The sequence below is a fragment of the Lates calcarifer genome, linkage group LG10 (genome assembly GCF_001640805.2).
Source record: "Lates calcarifer isolate ASB-BC8 linkage group LG10, TLL_Latcal_v3, whole genome shotgun sequence".
NCBI lineage: Eukaryota > Metazoa > Chordata > Actinopteri > Centropomidae > Lates > Lates calcarifer.
In genome coordinates this window covers 12,490,127-12,510,416 of record NC_066842.1, presented here as the reverse complement: position 1 = coordinate 12,510,416, position 20,290 = coordinate 12,490,127, and the positions used below count along the sequence as shown (strand labels likewise).

The window sequence follows — 20,290 nt, the reverse complement described above, 5'->3', positions numbered from 1 at the left end:
TTCAGTTAGAACTATGGTTTTTATTGATAAGTTCGGCTATGTCTGTCCTCATAATAAATAATAATAACTTATTTTCTGGAGAAAACAACGCCAACAGCGCGCATCTCTCTCTCTCTCTCATCTTTTTCATTAATTTACAAGAGTCGATATTGAAACTTACAAATCATGCACATCTACACAGTTTGTATTTTCCTGATAAACATACTGTTAAGTATTAACGCTCTGACATCCAGTAACAGGCTGACGTGTTTGAATCCCGCAACGTGTTCCCCCCACGTTATGTCCAGTTCTGGCACCGCGGCATCATGGTACAAAAGGGAAGAGACCCCCCCCTCCCCCCGCGCCACCAAGATGATGTCCATCAGCAGCTGCGTGCCGAAGTGTCCTTGAGCAAGACACGATGTAAAGGGTGAACAGTCAAGACTTCCGATCCTCCAGCGGGGACTTGAATGCATCCTCGAGCATAATCCATCCTGGTCCCTTTAGTTGTTTTTCCTGATTGAATGTCACTGAGGTGTTTTTATTTATTTTTTAATTATTTAATTTTTTGCGCTCTCGTGGAGGGTGAGGTGGGTTAGGGGTGGTGGATGGGGTGGTGAGGGTCCAGGTCCCAGGCTGACCTCCGGGGTCCTCCTCACGTGTCCACGGGACTCGGTACCATACTATTCGGTGTGTCCGGTAACTGCGATGACAGAGAAGTGACGTCGCTGCCCGAGGAGTTACCCAGAGAGCCCGACTCAGAGAAAGACACCTGCCGGAGGAAAACAGAGGTAAATATGATTTACCTCAGATGATTTATGTTTGTTTGTTTGTTTGTTTTTAATTGGGAAAAAAAGTTATCTGTGTCGGTGCCAAAATTCTCCTGAACAGATATCAAGATGTTAGTGTATGAGCTCATGACTGGGATTGATCTGTAATTTCAGTCTTCTTATTTTCCAAAGCAGGCTATTAGGGCCTATCTATTAAAACCATATGAAAACATATCACTTTATCAGTTCTGATAAATCACCCGAGACCACATCAGCATATCAAGTGACTCCACGTGGGTGGGTTGGGGGGGGGGGGCTTTTAGAGAAATAACTTGTTTGCACTTGAACCTTTTAAAAATGAAAGGCGTCCATATCGTTTGAATCAGGGTTTAAGTTCCAGCTTTGTGACTACTATGTCAGATGAATTAGATTATTATTATTATTATTATTTTTAACTAAATCAAAGCCCTCATCAGTTTAATCTGTGCATCAGAATTGTTCGTCATTATAAATGCATCTTAACAAATCTATCTCCTTTCTCTCTGTGTGGTTGTTAACCCAGCAGTCTCTTTGTATCATCATTGTTTTAAATAACTCATTCTTCATTTGATTTTTATGTAACTCCCTACCAGTTGTTGGAAGGCCGGCTGGTCCAGGTCGCTCTGCAGGGCGAAGTCGCTGAGGGTTTTCCAAGGTGGCTGGTAGGTCTGCACCTCCACGGGATTCCCCTGCACGGTGTTGTCGTGCCGGATGGGACTGCCTGCCACCAGAGGTGTGCCCGTCATCCCCTGCAGATTCTAGGAACGAAAAACACCCAGCTCCTGGTCAAGGTAAAGTCATTTCAGCATCAGATATTCTGTGCTGTGTGATTGCAGGGTTAATAATGCGGGGATACATGAAAAATCAAGACTGCTTTTTTATTTCTCCCCCTCCCATTGTGAGGAACAGTCAATTTTGTGAGACAACAAACCCAACATTACAGGAAAAACACTGAACTTTATGATCACTAACTAACCACTAATCTGTACAAATGCATAATAAACTTTTATAGTCGATGAGCCTGTAAACAGCCTAAATCTAATTCTGCAATAGCTGAATGAAGTGGGTATAATTCTGTCTGCTCTTTTAAATCCTCTGTCCAAAACACAGTTATGTTCAATTAAATAATATTCGATTCAATAAAATTACATTTGCATTCATTTTCTGATTTATGAAAAATAGCATGAACAGTCCGAATATTTAGAAAGAAACTGGAAGAGGATAAAAATAAGACTCGGTTGTTACTGGTGTCAGAGAGACTGAAGTTATTACTGTTTCTTTAAAGATTTGTGGAGAGAATTATTTCATTTTCTGTCTTTTTTAATTCGCAGTGATATAAGTGCAGCAATGATATCTAAACGTCAGACTTAATCTGTTTTGATTTCATTTTGCCACTGTGTTGCCATTTTCTGTCTTTAACTTGTTGAGTGAAGGTGTGGTAATAACACTGCGCAGACATTATTTGGTTACTCGCACAGACTACTGCTGACTTTTCATTCATTTCATTGTAAATCGGAGGAGGAATAATCACACGTTTTGCTGGACCACAGTGACACAATATAAACTACTGCGCAAATGAGAAAATAATAAGCAGGTGCTGCACGTGTTGATCTGGATTTGTACAAAAAAAAAAAAAAAAAAAGCTTTGTAAATCGCTGCGTTTGAGAACACGATGCACTCACGGTTTTGTCGCTGTTGTGCTGCTGCTGGAGCTGCTTCATCAGGATGGACTTCTTCTTGTCTTTGCAGCGCTTGTTCTGAAACCAGACGCGGATCACCCTGGGGCTGAGGCCCGTCATCTCCACCAGCTGCTCCTTCATCAGAGCGTCCGGTCTCGGGTTGGCGTTGTAGCAGGTCCGCAGGGTGTGGAGCTGCTTCTCGTTCAGCACCGTCCGGACCCGGGTGGTCTTCTCCGACTGCTTATGGACGTGGTTCCGGTGATGAGGAGGGTGCCGGACCGAAACCGGGTCTGTAGAATGGGGAAAAATTGAATAGCTCGCATGAGGAAAAAATTCTGTATTAATAGATCATAAATTAATAAATAGGCCCATATGTTTAACGTCTACAAGAAAATATAGTAAACGTAAATCAAGGCATTAACACATTTTATCACAGTCTGTAATTTATGAAAATATTAGGCTATAGAAATATCAAATATTATTATGCTACTGTAAGGTCACATGTAGGGCCAGAGACACTGTAAACCTTACTGACATATTGTATGTGTGTAGGCACATTACAGAATAATATAGTGCAATATATTGACATGTCTGTCACTGTATTTGCCTCAAAAATAATTCTCAGAGTAGAAATGCACACAAAATATAATTATTATTATAGGAAGACAGAAAAACATGCCTGTAAATCCACATGCAATAATAATAATAATAATAATAATAATAATAATAATAATAATAATAATAATAGGGATGTTGTAGGACTAATAACCCAGCTCGTACCTGAGATGTGCAGCGGTCTGGTGTGAATGTTCCCCGGGCTGAGCGGGCTCCCCGCAGAGGCCCGCTCCACCAGCAAACCGTGATCCGCCCGACACAGCAGCTCGTCGTCCCGCAGGGAGAACTCGTCCCCGGGCAGGAGGTGTCGACTGCACACCGAGCACCGAAAGCACTCCATGTGATATACGTTGTCCCGGGCTCTCATCACCAGGTCGCTGCTGCAGAAGCCCATGTTGCACTTTGCGCATTTGATGCCAAATAACCTGAAAGAAAGGAGCGGAGGAGCGCGGAGGTGTGCGTTGGTCCCGTGAAGCAGAAATCCCTTAAATTATCATCCTCTTTCTTGACTTACACGACGAGCTCCGGTTCAAAAGATGCGCAGAAAGAAAAAAAAAAAACAGAATGCTTGCAACACAGTTTTGATTCAGGTTCACAGTTTATGATGCACATTTTTTGCGCACTCCCATTTGCACACCGTGCACATGAGCCTCTCAAATGGACAGAGTATTATTTTGTCTAATCTTGGTTGCTCCCTAAATGCACCACTTTCTTTTTAACAGCCAACACATGGCCTCTAAAATTTAGTAAAGTTAAAACTAAAGTTGTTGTTTGTTTTTGTTTTTTTTTAAATCCTTCTTGAACTCCTACCTTGCATAATCTCTCTTACAGTACGTCTTTCCGTCTCGGACGAAGCAAGTGCAGGTCTCGTCCAGGTACTGGCTGCACTCTGCACACTTGAGGCAGGCTGCATGCCACTCCAGGTCCGGGGAGACTCTCAGGATGTACTGGTCGTGTATCTGACTTCCACAGCCCACACACATTGCGATTCCCGACTTCTCTGCGTGAGAGGGGTGGGTGGTGGAGAGGTGGTGGTGGTGGTGGTAGGAAATGCATTAATGCAACACTGTGTTGTGCGCTCTTTTAATCCCCCTGACATATCCCTGTTAAACCCCGCTCACCTCCTTCACCTGAAGGAGAGAAACTGTTGTGCGCGTATCACAACAAACATGTCCTTCCAAGAATATTGCTGAATTATTATAATGAGGCCACAGGAGCTAAAAATATCTCCAAGTCACCCATGGTATGAGACACTGTAAAACGCACGAGCACCACAAATACAATAAAAGTTTACACATGGACATTATATGAATGTTACGGCGGTTGTTCGTCAGGAAGAATGCTGCTGATCGTGCCCTAGCTGCAGTTTTCTGTATTATTCTGCAAACTTCAACATTAATCGACCGATTTATCATCAAATACAAGAGACTACACGCTGGTGAGAGCATAAAAGAAAAAAATAAAATAAATTAAAAAAAAAAAAAAAACTCACAGCAAACCCTCAGAATGGTAATACATGAGTAGAAAGAGGAGTGTCTTACTTTTTGAATGATCCCCCATATCATCCAAGAAAGAAGTGTTGAGCAGGATATCCACCATACAGGAGAAATAGCCCAGTGCGAAGCCGACAGATGGAAGAAAGAGGAGCGGCAGAGGAGACCGTCCCGTCCCTGGCTGGATGATAAACTTGTATTCCTCCACCGAGAGGTGGAGAGAAAACAAAGATCCTCGACCAGTGACGTCTGTAAACCTGGACCTCTCTGAGTCCGGGGAGAGGGTGCCATGCAAATCTCCTCCTGGACCCTTGCTCTTTTTTTTTTCTTTTGGCTTCTTGGACTGGCTGTGAGAGCAGCCGTCTTTTTTTCTTCTCTCTCTTATCTTTGTGTCCCATGGCCTGCCCATCTCTGTTTCCAAAGTGAAAGCAATTTTCCCTGCACAGTTGTAGAGATTTACAGTGTGACATCCAGTGTGAGTTTAGATTATATTATTGTTATTTCCTTTAGTATCACATTCCTTTAATATTTATCTAAGGGCTCATAATACGTGTTTTTAGTGGTAAGCTTATCCATGTCAATATCTAACTGTGATGTTGTGTTTTATTGTTTTGTGAGTTTTTTTTTTCTCCCGTAAATCCATAATAACATATATTCTTCCAAAACAAGATGCTGGAAATGTAGAAAAATAAATAAATACATTTAAATACGTTTTATATCACTGCTTATCATTTTATTTTACTTCTGTAAATGACAAAGAGATGATGATGATGATGATGATGATGATGATGATGACTATTGTTATTATTTTTATTATTATTACTATTAGTAGTAGTAGTAGCAGCAGTTGTAGTAGCAGTACGTAGTAGTAGCATTTTTTGGGTAAAGTTCCGGTTGTAAAAATAAAAAAATATGAAATGAAAAATTAAATATGTTTGTTTTGTTTACTTTAAGTGAGTACAGATAGTAGTAATAGTTAACCAATATTCTCACACTACTGTAGAGAGCCCTCTACTGGATGAAATATGACATAGAAACCTTTGGGTCCACAGAGCGATCAATTTAGAAATAGATCTTATTTATTTTCTCTCGTGTGAATGATACGACGCTTTGACAAAAATAAATTAACAAACATGAAGGACATTAAGGTTACAATATTAAAATCCAATAGCTAAAAGTCAGACGGAGAGAGAACGAGAGTCACGCAACCTTCCCGCAAACAGAAACAAGACAGAAAGACAAAACAAAACACAAAGAGCCTTATAATGGACTAACCACAGGCTGTATGGTGCTAACAGTCCAGAAAACACATCATGCAGGTCTTTAAGCGTTTCCATAAATATGCAGAAGGAAATGGAGGATGAGGGTAAATTTAACAAAAGGAAAAAAAAAACTTTTATACAGACATATTCTGACAAGGGAAGCTTTATTTCACATATTGTATTTTCCACACATTTCTAAATGTGTACTATTATTTAATAATAGAAAAAGAATTTTAATAATATTTTTAGTTTGTACTCGTTGCCAAGTTAATTTAACAGTTTGACAAGACGACTGGAAACAGTGGATGTAACAGCAACAATGTAATTAGGAAAACAGGCTGAAGAGCAGAAAGACCCACAGGTCTTTTCAGAGGGAAAAGATGAAAGTGTCTCTCTATTGTACTCTTTTACTAGCCTACTCTATTTAGTTTCTGAGGGAAAGCTGACCTTCAAACTTCACTAATAGAAATAGAGTAGACAGCCTTTTCTGTCATGATACAGAATATAACAAAAATTAGGAGCGCTACTCCTGATTATTACATTAAATGACGCAGGGGGAAAAAACAACCCCTGCAAACCAACAACCACGGCTACAACATAGGTTCTAAAACAATAAAGGGGGAGAAATTATGTGAGGTTACCGTTTCTTGACCAGTTCATCTCGCGAGAGCTCATTGAAAACGTCAGTTGACCTTTGGCACAGTTTGGTCTCTGCAGCGCTGAGGAGCAGCTAGAACGGTCCAAGATGAACAGAGCCTTCAATAAAACAAGTCTGAAACAGTTGGTAAGTGTGTGACAGTTAGAGCTTAACATTTATATCTTACGCATACATTGCATTGCTCTGTTCTAGCAGAGTAAAAGCGTTAAACACGTCGGTTAGTTTACTTGGTTTTCTTTGCAGCTGCTAGCTAGCTGGCTAGCTACCTGAGTCGTGCTTGTGTGGCATGTCGTGGTCCTATTTTGAATTAGTACGTGTGATAGGATGGTTTGACTTCTTCTGACTTCAATGTCATATGTATACCGTGATACAACCAGAATACAAGTTAACAGTTTTTGTTGTTCAGCTAATACTAGTTGGTGTTAGCATAGCTAGCCGAGTGGTTATGAAACCTCGTAACGCTGAACAACAGTTACGAAACTGAGGTGTTACCAAAGTGTCATTAAATGTTACCAAAATGTCATAGAAATTATTTAATCCCCCGTGAGACAGAGAGCAGAGGCTGTAAAATAGGAGAAAAAGTATCATGTGATATTTTATGTGTTCTTTGCTTGCTTGGTTTAATCTGAATGACCTTTCATAACTGATATTGTGCAGTCATGTCCAGATGAGGCTGGTATTAACCTGCTTTACTCTTGAGTCCGATGCAGCTGGTGCAGAGGTTGTTTGGCCACGAACCTGCTGTTAGTCTTGTTTTCATCTATAGCATGCCTTTGGATCTGTATGTGCTAAACTTTTTTAGCAATTGTGGTGCATTGCATTATTCTAGTAACATACCTACTCAAGATTAAGAAAACATATTTTCAATTAGAAATTCTCCATTTTTATTTTCACTAATATCTGCAGATGCCATAAACCGTATCTGTGAAGTATAACAAATATGAGAGGCTTTTTGCAAGGCAGCACCACCTGATATCTATGCAGTATGTACTGAGATGTTGACATTTTCTCCAACAGACCGGTCTCCTCCAGAGGTTTCAAAGCACCTTGGTGGTGGCAGAACACAACAATGAAAAGCTGACCCCCATTACGCTCAATGCCATTACTGCAGCCAGTAAGCTGGGTGGTGAGGTGTCTTGTCTGGTAGCTGGGACAAACTGTACAAAGGTAGGCAAGCCTTTTAGATGGATCTGCTTTAAGAATTATCAAGCATGTTGCATTTGTGATATGCATTTGTCATATGAATAAGTAAACATGTATTTGAAGACAATGTACATATAAGATTAGAAGGAAATCTAGTTACATCCAAGTAATTTTTGTCTGTCTTTAGATTGTGGAAGAAATCAGCAAAGTACAGGGTGTAAAGAAGGTTCTGGTGGCCCAACATGATTCTTACAAAGGTGCCATGCCAGGTATGGAAGACCAATGAAGTGATGCCTGTTGTTTTTATGTAACTTTTACTCACGGAGCAAAACAAACAGAACTTGGCTGCTCTGTTTTAGCAATGACCTGCTTTGTATTTGCATTTCACAGCTGGATGATAATGTGCTTTAGTTGCTAAAGGGTATCTTATCTTTGCAGATTGTTATTCCATCGATTTTTCCTGTTTATGTATTTATGCTAGAACTGGCACTTCTTATTTCTGCTTTTGCTGTCTGAGTCAAAAACTGTCTCTGTTGTTTTCCTCAGAGGAGTTGACTCCACTTATCCTCGCAACGCAAAAGCAGTTCAGCTTCACTCACATCTGTGCTGGTGCATCTGCCTTTGGAAAGGTATAATTTGCACTTACAGATTTTTAAATGCATACATTTTCCAGTAGTGAAATGTATTTTCATCACTTTACACCTGGTCTTAAGAGCCAAAATCTCTGATTTCAGAAGCGGATATAGACTTAATTTTGAACAAAATATCAAACAGTTCACAGAATTCTTTGTACCCATCAACTGTATCTACAGCATTTTCTCCCCTTGATGTTTTAAATGCATAAATATGATATATCCATATTTCTCAACTAATTCACCATTTTGTCTGCAGAACTTACTTCCCAGAGTGGCTGCCAAGTTGGATGTAGCCCCAGTTTCAGATATTATTGAGATTAAGTCTCCAGACACTTTTGTCAGAACCATTTATGCAGGTAGGCCCATCATAATCTGTGTCTACTTGGTAGACAAGTAGACACAGATTATTATTTTATACCCTTCCATAAATTCTTTGTCAGTTTCGACATGCCTTCAGAGAAATTTTCAATCATATTACCTGGCTTTGATATGACACAGATGTAATAGTTTTTGCCACAGGGTTCAGGGGAAGGGCAACTCGGCAAGTTTGCACGGATGATTGGAGTGCTTTTTAAATATTTCACATTAATAATATTTTAATTTTGTAGGAAATGCTCTCAGCACCGTGAAATGTAATGAGCCAATCAAGATCTTCACCGTCAGAGGGACATCCTTTGAGGCAGCCCCAACAGAGGGTGGAGATGCAGCATCAGAAGAGGGTAAAGTATCTTACAGATTCACTCAAAGAGCTAAGAAATTGTCTGGTAATCTGGATGTTGTTTTATAACTAAAATAAAGCTACATTCAACCTCTGCAAACCTCATTTGTTGTTGCAAGTTTTTAATCTCACTGATCATTGATGATCTTCTGATCTGCAGTGGCTCCTACTTCACCCACTGGAATTTCTGAGTGGCTTGAACAGAGTCTAACAAAGAGCGACCGTCCAGAGCTGACAAGTGCTAAGGTCGTGGTGTCAGGAGGTATGAGCTTACTATATGTTTTTATGCTATGTATTACAAATTATGGACAAAATCTGCTTTATCGTCCTGTTTTATTGACCAGGGGCTGGAGTTTGAGGACTATTCAGTAGCATGTGTGCTTGTTCAAATCTTTATTTGTGCATCTTTTTTCCTGTAGGAAGAGGCTTGAAGAGTGGGGAGAACTTCAAGCTGCTTTATGACCTTGCTGACAAAATGAATGCTGCAGGTAGGGTGGGAATGTCCTTTTTTGTTATAAACTACCTGATTCTTATTTTTGCCAAGGTAGATTTTAAATTGCACAATATTCCCTTTTCAGTTGGCGCATCCAGAGCTGCAGTGGATGCTGGGTATGTACCCAATGACATGCAGGTTGGACAGACTGGCAAGATTGTTGCACCGGTAAGTTATTCCCTTTCTGAGGTGGTTATGTGGAATCATTTAATTTTATACAACATATCAAGAGAATATGGGGAGGAACATTATCATGCCAAAGTATGAATAATTCTATTTAAAAACACATTTAAAGGCAGGCAACACATGAACCCAGCTGCAGTATCAGAGTGTACAAATTTGAGCTTTTGACAAATGCCTGTTAGCCTTTTACGTAGCATGCTTGCAATCCAGTATCATCAGGATGTCTACTCTGCCCTTTTAAAAAGGTTAAGTTCCCATTACGTGATTCAGCCGGGTTACCCCAGCTGTGATTATCCACACATTAGACCCTGCAAAATGTACTTGATGGCACATTTAGGGCCCTAAATGATTTAGCTGATCCATTAAAGCAGAGTGCAGTGGATGTCTGGTCGGAGCCTCAGACCAGGGCAGACTGTCCAAATCAGATTTTCCAAATGTTATGACAAGCTTGTTGAATTTTGCTAAGTTAGTTAAATATAATTTAAAATCAGTTTGTTGTTTTTCACCCCACCAATCTAAAAATGTTTAGTGTGTTCACTGAAATGAAAGATTTACACTGTATTCACTTGTATGCATGTAAGATAATCTCTCTTCTGTGCTGATTGAAGTACAATTTGTTATCATTAAATTTAGTGTAAACATTAGAATCAAGTGTCTTTGAACAATTTGCTTTTGGGGCAGGCTGGTTGTATGTTAACAGCAGCCTGTCAGTATTGTAGTGTATTTGTAAAATGCTGTTTTCATCACAACATTCTTTCCACCGTTAAATGATTAAATCCAGAGATGTATTTATTAATTTAATTGATTCAGAGATGCTGTTAAAAAGTATATAAAAAACAATGAATGAATGACAAAAAAATTCTCTTAGGGTGTTGTAGTTTTTAAAAAAAATGAGATTCAGTTGGAATGGCCTAAAGCACCTCACTTGGACCATCCCTATCAGTTTTCATAGTCTCATGGGAATATGTTACACTTTATAAACTGATAATGTCTGAATGGAAACCTGTCTGGTTGGTTGAAAAGGTTGCTTTATGCATTTTCTTCAGTTATGAGACACTTTTGTGTTCATGCATTGATGCTCTATTCCACTGAGACAATGTTAAATAATTACTGAAATATTCATACGGCAGTGCATTAAACAGAGAGGCAGAGATGGTTTTCCCAGCAGGTTTGGGGAGATGGGAGGATGGCTGACCCTTTACACACTTGCCCCAGCACCCCTCTGATAAATTACGCACCTGTGATCATTATACCACCAGTCAGCTCTGCTGTATCGTAGTTGTGAGGTGAACCTTTTCCAAAAGCCTGAGATTACACTTCATGTCAACAAGAAAGTAACACTTGTCTGGTTGTCCTCTCCTCATGTCCACAGGAGTTGTACATTGCTATCGGTATCTCTGGAGCTATTCAACACCTGGCTGGAATGAAAGATAGCAAGGTAACTTCACTGGAGCCAAGGATTTCCCCATCCTCCTCTTTCTTACTGTTTCTGTGCATTTTCTCTGTTTACTAAGACTACGTATGAATCCGAACACAGTGTGGCACTTGCAATGTAGATTTTTTTGGAAAACTAATTACATCATTTAACCTTAGCTTTCTTGAGTTGTGGCACAGATATTTGGCAACATTTGTAAAAAACAGTTGCTGCCTTGCCACAAAGAAATCAGCAGTAGTAGCATTTAAAGTTGCATGCCAGTGTCTGCATATACCCATCTCACATAAAATGAGCACACAGCACCCACAACCATAACTCTGGTCACCACACCCTTTGATACAACATTTGCATGTTTTTGTATTGTGTACAATTAAGACCCAAATGTCAGGCTGTTGCCATAAAATGTCACATTTCTGTGTTTAAGTCTAAATTCCAGTTTTATTAATTGAATGATCAGTGTTTCCATGCTTGTATTTAATTAATTAATTGTTTTGTTTTTGTTTTTGTATTTAGACTATTGTTGCTATCAACAAAGACCCAGAAGCTCCCATTTTCCAGGTGGCTGACTATGGCCTGGTGGCTGATCTTTTCAAGGTGAGTGTCTGGGATTGATATTGCTGCAGTAATGACACTGACTCCTAACATTAGGAAACAACCAAGCAGTGAGGCCAAAACACCACTCCTGTATCTTCTGCCTGGACTTAAACTGCATGTTTTGACAGCTTAGGGCCCAGAGTGACAGTCAGAATATAACATTTGCTTTCTCACTAATAAATTTTGCACGATGCCTTATTCCACCCTAATGGAAATGTGCATCTGTTGAATTATTAAGTTCTTGAATTAATCAGAGGAGAGTTGTGGCTGGGGCTCGCTGCTGAGAGAGAAACACATTAGCATCTCGGAAGATATAAAAGTGATCGATAGTTTCTTTAAGGGGTGCTTCAGTTTTGTATTCACCTTCTACTTGCCAGGCCTTTTACACGCTTAGCTGCTTTCTTGTATCAGTCTGGTACTTGGGGATAGTGAGCCAGGAGTGTTGGCGCGGCTAACACTGGAGTCCAGTGCTGCTTGTGAAAGGCTAGTAGGTTATATTTTCATGTGTGTCCTGTTGGTCATGTTTTATTTAGCCCGTCAGCAGCCCAGGTGTCCTGACAAACTCTGTAGAACTGATTAGTAATAATAGCTAGTGGCAGTAGAGTTGTGACCTACGGGGTGAGATCACCTTACATGTGATCACTCCTCAGATAGCTGATTAAAATGGATGGGCTTTCTACTTTTCCCCCCAAATGGACAATTGATACCTCGGACCAGCTCAGGCAGTGACTGATGGTTCAGTTCTGAAGTTGCTCGACTCACAAGGGAGAGCCGTTTGAATAATTTTGTACTCATATTTACCACAAAAGGCTTTTGAATTTGTCTTCCTTAAATCTACATGACTGGCAATATCAGTGTGTTTATTTATGGGCTAGATGCCTCCCTTGTAGAATGTCGCTCTGCATTTATCAACCTTGCAAACACTGTGATGAATGTTTGCATGCTCGCGGCCTGCTGCTGTCTTGATAAATCTCAGTGTGCTCGTTTATACCGCGAGCAGCAGAATGCTTGATGTCTTGTGTAATAAACTCATAAATCTTATTATGTAGAATATGCTGGGGATAAAAATGACAGGTGCTGGCAAACATTTATCCCCATGTGTAAAACCATAGTTGCAGCAGTTATTAATGCAGAATAGAAATAACTTACATACATTTTTATGCCTAACTTATATATTTTGGTTTTGTTAACAAGTCAAGTTAATCTAAAAATAAATTGGAGTAATAACAAACATGTTAAAATGTGTTTCAAATATTACATTTAAGCGCTGTTTCTCCTCAGGCTGTTCCTGAGATGACTGAAGCACTGAGCAAGTGAGGAGGAACAAAGCCCCACCAAACTTCCACCGCATAGCTACGAGAGTGACCACAGGATCTCACAGCCACCGCCTTACCAGATTTCTGAAGCTGTGAGTGTCTATGTGCAGAAATAATTTCATCACCACCATCTCTCTTTGACTGGCATCAGAAGACTTGATCTGAAAAATAAATGTCAGTTTTTATATGAACTGTACAAGCAGTAAATATCAGTGAATAAGCTTGTACTTACCTTTGGCTTGAGGTTACTTTATGCCTCCAGTAGTACACCATGTTGTGATTTGTATTTAATTTTAGGGGACTGTAAAGGACATCTTTTGGGAATGCTTACCTTGTGTTTCAACTTCTGACTTTGATGTAGTTACCTGTAAGGTGTAGGTGTTCATGCTAACCTAGAGAATGTACAATTGTTGAGACGCTCTTGGAAAATTATGTATTAAATTGACAATTAATTACTAGCTTTCTTGTTTTGCCATGATTTCCCTTTATTGGGTTAATTTTGTAATGCCCTCTTTCCATGATCAAGATAGAAAAAGCCTGTTGACAGTACAATAAACAGGGTTAGTTTGCAATATTTAAGTGGCAAATCTTGAAGGTTCATGCTATAATTTTCTTTCCAACATTTCACTGTAGCACTAGTCCCTCACTGTTTTTGGCTGTGATATGATGATCAAACCCATCCTGAAATATATACACAGCTTCCAAACATTAAAATCATAAAAAGGTAGTACTTTAGACCTGAATGATAAGAAATCCATCATATGCAGGTAGATTTTTAGTTATTTTGGTGCGTGAGGGACATGCTGTGGTTTTCAAAATCTCAGTAAACAGACTCAGCTGGGTTTGGTCAGCTTCCAGTCATGGCACCTGGGTAAAAACTCTCTGAATCACTTGAATCATCCACCAGTGAGAAAAGATTTCCACACTCTTTCCACTTATAGAATTTAGATAAAAATGTTAACATTGCTAATATAGAAAGACAAAGATTAGAAAGAAGTTGAGACTGATCCAATGTACCCTGCAGCAGTCCATCAAAGAGGACTGTTCTTGGTGAGTTTGGAGACACTAGACTGAAAACCAAAACAGCTGACACACCTGCGCTTGTGATAAATCCATGCCTTGTAGCTCGGGTAAGGGGGAACTGATTCACAGCTTGTAGCACTCCAATAAATCATCAGTCCAGCATCTCCAATTCCTACAAACTGTATCAGAGGAACTAAGCCCTCAGCACCATCCCCTCACTGGTTTCTTTTCCTAGGAATCAAACCACAACTTTACATATCAAAAGCCAGATTTTCTGCACAGACCAGTTGTCTGAAAATGTTGGGCTTGAGCCCTGTTGCTGGTTTCTTTTGGTAATTTTTTTTTTTTTTTCATAAAACTCAAGTGTTTTTGTGAGTGTCAATTCCTGATAAGTGGTGCCTGATAACAAATCTGTCTCCCTTCTGTCCTCCGTGCCCTGTTTGTGCTGCTCTGGCAAGTCCATTCCTCTCAGCTCCGACAGTACAAAGAGGATGACAGACATACAGTTCATGTGCCAGTGACTCCCAACAACAAGGGAGTTAAGTAAAGCGTTAATTTTTGCAGTTGATCTGAAGAGCAAGTCTTTTTAAGTTCCATGTGTCAGACAGAGTCTTATGTCTCTGACAGACGGTTGACTGGGGTGTCTACTGGCTCCATCATCCTGTACTTCTCTTCTAGAAGAGGCTCGTTGCCCTGCAGATGGATGAGTGGCTTAGAGTGGAGCCCAACTCTGCTCTCCTGGTTTCTCTTGTTGTAGATGTTGACCCTGTGCTCCAGCTCGGGGCTGGTTTTGGTGGATCCTGCCGGACTGGGCGGTTTGAGGTTGACAGGGTCCAGGCCCTTCTGTGTCAGGCAGGAGTCCTCGGACAGAGAGGAGAGCAGCTCCTGTACCACGGCGCTGGGGCTCCCCCGCGGCTGAGTGCCCAAGGCCAGGGGGCTGCTGTAAGGTGGAGGGTAGCAGCGTTGGTCGCTGTAGTCCGTGGAGGTGGAGGCCTCTCGCACCGTAGAGCTGCAGTCCGTGGTGGAGCCTAGTGTGTGGCTGCTGATGCTGTGCTGGCGGGCACTGAAACTGGTGCGGGACACCGTGGTCGTGGAGGCTTCGCTCACCGAGCTGCCGGTCCGCTGCAAACGGCTGGATGGCACTGCATCTGCACTCACCAAAGAGGAGGGAAGCTGGCTGGGGTTGTTAGGCAGGTGCACATCTATGGCTGCTGTCGTGATGACGCGTGCTGGGTCTGGGATCCCCATATCTACAAGAACAACATGTACAGGCCTTTGAAATATTGTGGTGCTACATGGACTGTAGAAAAGACTGAAGGAGGATCTTGTTGATACTCACCACTGCTTGGCTCACTGTAATACTGGCTGATGTAGTTGTTCATGTCATCTTGGCCATGGTGATCTGAAGAGGATAAAAATGGCCACTTAATGTAGTTCTACCTCAGACACTGTACAAAAACTTAAGAGATCAGACTAGTTATACAGTCCAATACAAGTAACTCTGCCCATAATATTTCTAGAGCCCAAGGTGACATCTTCAATGCTTGTTTTGTCCAAACAAGAGTCTAAAACCCGTATTCATTTTGCAATCACAACAAATCTTCATATGAAAGAGGATGAAATAAATTACTCAAATAACTGATCAGTCATTAAAATTATCTCTTTTTTTTTGTTGCTCTTCCAATCAGATTAATCAACAAATAGTATCACCTGAATGAGCAACACTTCACCGTTCATTGTTCGTGATGGGGATCATCTCCAGATGATCAATACCACATGAGTATGAGAAGCAGGCCAGGTTAAAAGGATGTTTGACTAGAAACGCTGTGGCTCAGATGTATGGCAGGTCGCACTGTGATTTATAGCTTTGATAAAGGAAAAGCCTCACTGTTTTGAGCCCTGACAGCACTTTGTTGCTTTAAGTCCCATAAGTTATGACCTGTCACTGTGTGAGAGGTTTATAGTCCATCTAGATGTGGCACCAGAATTTTGATGTGGATTGTGAGGTGAATGTTTTTGAGAGGAGGACACCAGCACTGTGCTGGTTGTGTAACTATTAACACACAGTCCCACTCTCCAACATCGAGATTGGAGTGTGTGATAACTATTTACAGATGTGTTGTTTGGTGTGATTTTTTTTCTTTAATTGTTTTTGATGACTTTGTTTACATCTAGCCCACCACTTGCCTAGCAGTGCATTGAACATCTCTATGTTCAGCCATCCACTTGTGTGAATGGGGTTAACTGTTGAAAGCACAGTCTGGGTTTCCCCCTAGCGAACAGAGGTCTTTGATAGCCTGTAATACAAAGGAGTTGGGTGTTCCAGGTGGTTACCTGCAGGCCCTCCGGGCTCTCTAGATTTAGCTGGACCGTGATGCTCGGAGGCCCCAGGGGCCAGTCCGTCCACCTCCTGGAAAGTGCTGCTTTGTTTACCCCACATATGGTGGATTTGCATGGCTGCTTCACGCTCTGCTACCAGATCCAGATCCTGCTGGGCCAGGTGGGCCCTCAGCTGCCTGATTTCAAACTTAAAAGGAAAAGGGACAAATTAGAAAACTGAAGAAAACTTTCCCTCAAGACATTCAGTGTAAATACACACAGGCATTTCTAAGGCTGTAAATACTGTACATTCTCGCTAATATGTCATCCACTTATGTCCAGGAATTTTATTTGCATTTTATGCCCCTGTTTAACAGTGCTGGCTGTACTGTTTGCATCATAGCTGACTGTTACATACACAGTACAGTGCACAGTCCAATCCCTCTAATAGTTGAAATATAACTCTCAGACATACAGTACAGTAGACACTTCTGAGAAGCATGGAGCACTCAGTGGATGCACTTGCAGTTACACTAGATAATTAAATTCTGAAGTAGTCAATAGATTGCTTTGAGATAATGCACAGTGCTGGCAATCTGATATCGACAAGACTGCTGTAAAAAGTTTTATGCAGTGATAATATGGGATCATTTTGGTGGGCATCTTTTATGTCTTTTTGAGCACAGATTTCATTCAATTCTTTTCTTGTGTAGCGCTTTGCTGCCCTCTGCTGGTTAAATACAGAAAAATACATTATTAAAAAAATTGTAGACTGTGAGATATGAGACAGATAAGAGGACGTACTGCCTGTTCCTGGCAGATCTGAGTGAGACGGTCAAGCTGTTCCTCCCTCACCGCCTTGGCCTTCTCATACTGCTGGATCTCCAGCTCCATCTCCACTTTCACTTGCAGCACATAGGCTGGAACAAAACGACATATTACAGTTAGTTTACATTTAATCTTGTACCTGTCCATTTAAATTTCAACTACAACTACTTATTTAATTCCAAAAGTGGATCTTTTAGACTATTGTACATGTTGTTACAGTATAGTCTCTACTTTCACTGGCTCATGACTAGGGATTACTACTAACATACTGTACTACAAATGCTTTTACCTTTGTCAGCCTTCAGTTTTTGTTGAAATTGTGTCAGAAAAGGTGCTCATTTTGATGTTATGTTTTTAGGCAATAGTTTGTGGTGATGTTTTGGATCGTGTTTTAATGTGCACAAGGTGACAATAGAGCTCAAACCTATCACACTCATCAATCCCTATGAACATGTACTGTACTCTATTCAGAAACCACCAGGGGGAGCACAATTGTTAAGAAAGCATCCTTTTCAGTACATGAGATGCTCTGAGTGCACCTATAGTATGTGATTAAGTATTTTTCACGTAACAGGTATTGTTTGAGCATTGGAACCACAGGTTCATTACGACAAATGAAGCCCTACCATCGTTCCCGGTGAAAAAGAATTTTAAAAAAGAGGGGGAAAAAAAACTGAGCAAACAGGCTCAAGATTGAATGTAACCAATACCGCAGAGAGCACACTGCAGTATCTATCTCTGTGACCTGACAGTAAAGGACAGGACGCAGGGGACATCAGCCCCCAGCCCCTCCCAGCCTCACCATCAATGATCCTCTTGACCCTCCAGATGCGCAGTGTGATGATGAGACCGATAGCGTCCCAGGGGCTGCTAGGGCCGTTGGCCACTGTGGAGGCCACCATGGGGGCCAGAGAGAGGACGATGACAGCTCCATCAAACACCTGAGAGAAAATACACACCCACCCACCCACACACACACACACACACACACCACGTTACTGTTGTGTCTGTAGCTCTCACAGTGCCCACAGTGAGGTATGACATTGAGGGAATGACACTGCAGTGAAAGGGGGCCCCGAGTCAGGACTAATGGGACCCGTGGGAGCTTACCTCTACTTTGTTCTCTATGTAATCCCATATCCCCAACACCACGATCCTGAACACCGTCTGAGACAGGCGGAGGGGGGCAGAGATGGAGACAGAGAGCAGGTTACACACAAGGCAAGATGGAAGAAAACAAGGACAGCTAAACTGAGAGAGACTGGATGACAGAGGCAGAGCACATTGGGTAGTTAACGGCATTTGCAGTTAAGATTCAGATTTCTTTTGTCCCTCTGCTGGGTAATTCATCAATGACATCATACTCATACACATCACAGGCAGCACGATAGGATTTCATCTAAACAATTAGAGACACCACATTTAGCTCCTTCTGCTGACACAGCAGGGGCTGCAGAGGGCAAACTACTCTCTCGCTTTCTCTCTGCGCCTCCTCTGCCATCCCCTAACCCCCACCCTCCCCAATCCTCATTTCAGATATTCAAGGTTGCACTGGGGCTGAAACCAGCCTCCCCTTGCCGTAGCTTTGAGGGCTTGCCTTTATCGATAAAGTAAAACTCCAGCTTCCAAAGAAAAAAAAAAAAAGTTAACAGCGGGGTGATCAAGTGTAGGGAGCTAAGACAAATGTGGCTGGCTGTAAAGAAAATGGTAATCAATACGGCACACCTGAGGCCCCGAAATTATTTAAAACTAGTGGCACAGAAAAGCTCTATCTGCATTTTAAGGCGTTTGTGCTGCGGATCAATCGAATAACCAGAGAGGGACCGAGAGTGCCAGCTTCAACAACAGCAGTTATGTACTTTTTTTTTTTCTCCTTCAAAATACTGACAGATCTAGAAGTTGGGAACGCTATGTGCACAAGTTCATCGCCACTAATCAGAATCTAATCATGCGGTGTCAGAGGGCACGGGGCATTTCGGCGTTGTTAGTATTATAATGAGAATCTGTCGGTGTACTTCACTGGCCCCCACGTACTGCACGACATAGCATTAATCGACAGGCTGCTGCATCAGCTGTAAGTGAGACTGTTTTTGTGTTGAGCTGGGGCGATGACAGAGACTCACCTCGGTGAAGAACACGGAGAGGATGGCCAGGCTGATCCAGTGGATGATGCTGGCAAACTGGAATGCATTATTAACTGTAAAGATAAGACACAGTAATTGGTTGTGAAAGAAGCGGTGAAAGATGGATGCTGCAGTTTAGTGTGACTGTGTTTGTTTTTTTGTTTGTTTGTTTGTTTGTGACAGCTTTTACCTGCTGTGTAATACTGACAAGGTGCAGTAAAGTGGTAAATATAGGAGCATCCATGCAAACACACACACACCTACATAAAACACACAGACGGAAGCATGAAGCAACATCATTAATATGAACTCACCACATACTGTACATACATGTGTCTGTATCTTCCTGCCTATTCATCAGGCTAATTGTGGACAGCCTCAAACAGCTCTCGGCTGTCAGCTGAGGCATTTCTCTTCACGCGCCACCTCTCCCCTCCCATCTGTCTTTGTTTGCTGTGCTCAGTGATCTGTCTATCTGTCCATTCATCTTCCTCCAGTCCTCCCCACACTCATCTACCAGTCAACTCTGTATTGCTTGATTTCTTTGTCTGCTAATCTCCCTTCACGCATTTGTCTCACTTTTCCCCATCTCGTCAGTCAGTCAGTCAGTCCCCAGAGGAACAGTAAAGACCCGAATGCGTTTAGATACTTCCTGGATCGACAACACACTGCAGGCATGTGTGTTCTTCACTCGGCTCTCTGACATCAAACAGGTCGCGACCCCTAACCTTCTATTTATGATAGATGAGGATGTGTCCACCGAGCCAGATGATGTAGGCGAAGGTGATACTGGTGTGACATGGGTCACGCTGGTATTTCGACCACCTGACATTTAGTGTTAACTGTGGAATACTAATGGGAGGGTTATATTCCCCAGACCATGATTGATCAGAGCCTCAGGTCCCAGAATAGATCATCACTGACACAGACTCATTATACAGTAGATGTATAAGACCAGGTTAGCAGCTAGTATTTACACCCTCCA

At 41.5% G+C, this 20,290-nt stretch overlaps 3 protein-coding genes across 4 annotated transcripts in view; 1 reads left to right on the top strand and 2 right to left on the bottom strand.

Annotated features, from left to right (window-relative positions):
* Positions 1-5,133, bottom strand: isl2a (ISL LIM homeobox 2a). The gene is made up of 6 exons (XM_018664085.2): positions 4,624-5,133; positions 3,893-4,082; positions 3,248-3,507; positions 2,471-2,757; positions 1,379-1,546; positions 1-751 (listed from the first exon to the last, which is right to left on the bottom strand). Exons 1-6 carry the CDS (start codon positions 4,982-4,984, stop codon positions 635-637), a joined length of 1,383 nt encoding a protein of 460 aa, XP_018519601.2. The 5' UTR covers positions 4,985-5,133; the 3' UTR covers positions 1-634.
* A 1,339-nt stretch (positions 5,134-6,472) lies between these two features.
* Positions 6,473-13,470, top strand: etfa (electron transfer flavoprotein subunit alpha). The gene is made up of 12 exons (XM_018664179.2): positions 6,473-6,621; positions 7,513-7,662; positions 7,826-7,907; positions 8,185-8,267; positions 8,530-8,629; positions 8,882-8,992; positions 9,152-9,253; positions 9,411-9,479; positions 9,570-9,652; positions 11,040-11,105; positions 11,616-11,696; positions 12,978-13,470. The coding sequence occupies exons 1-12, from the start codon at positions 6,583-6,585 to the stop codon at positions 13,011-13,013; spliced, it is 1,002 nt and encodes a 333-aa protein (XP_018519695.1). The 5' UTR covers positions 6,473-6,582; the 3' UTR covers positions 13,014-13,470.
* tmem266 (transmembrane protein 266) overlaps positions 13,357-20,290 on the bottom strand; it is a 27,660-nt gene continuing 20,726 nt past the window's right edge. For both annotated transcript variants that reach the window (XM_018664177.2, XM_018664178.2), the window contains 7 exons: positions 19,306-19,379; positions 18,293-18,349; positions 17,985-18,123; positions 17,159-17,274; positions 16,370-16,562; positions 15,375-15,437; positions 13,357-15,285 (listed from right to left, as the gene is read on the bottom strand). In XM_018664177.2, the coding sequence (XP_018519693.1) occupies positions 14,648-15,285; positions 15,375-15,437; positions 16,370-16,562; positions 17,159-17,274; positions 17,985-18,123; positions 18,293-18,349; positions 19,306-19,379 (1,280 nt within the window). In that variant the 3' untranslated portion in view covers positions 13,357-14,647. The remainder of the gene's footprint in view (positions 15,286-15,374; positions 15,438-16,369; positions 16,563-17,158; positions 17,275-17,984; positions 18,124-18,292; positions 18,350-19,305; positions 19,380-20,290) is intronic.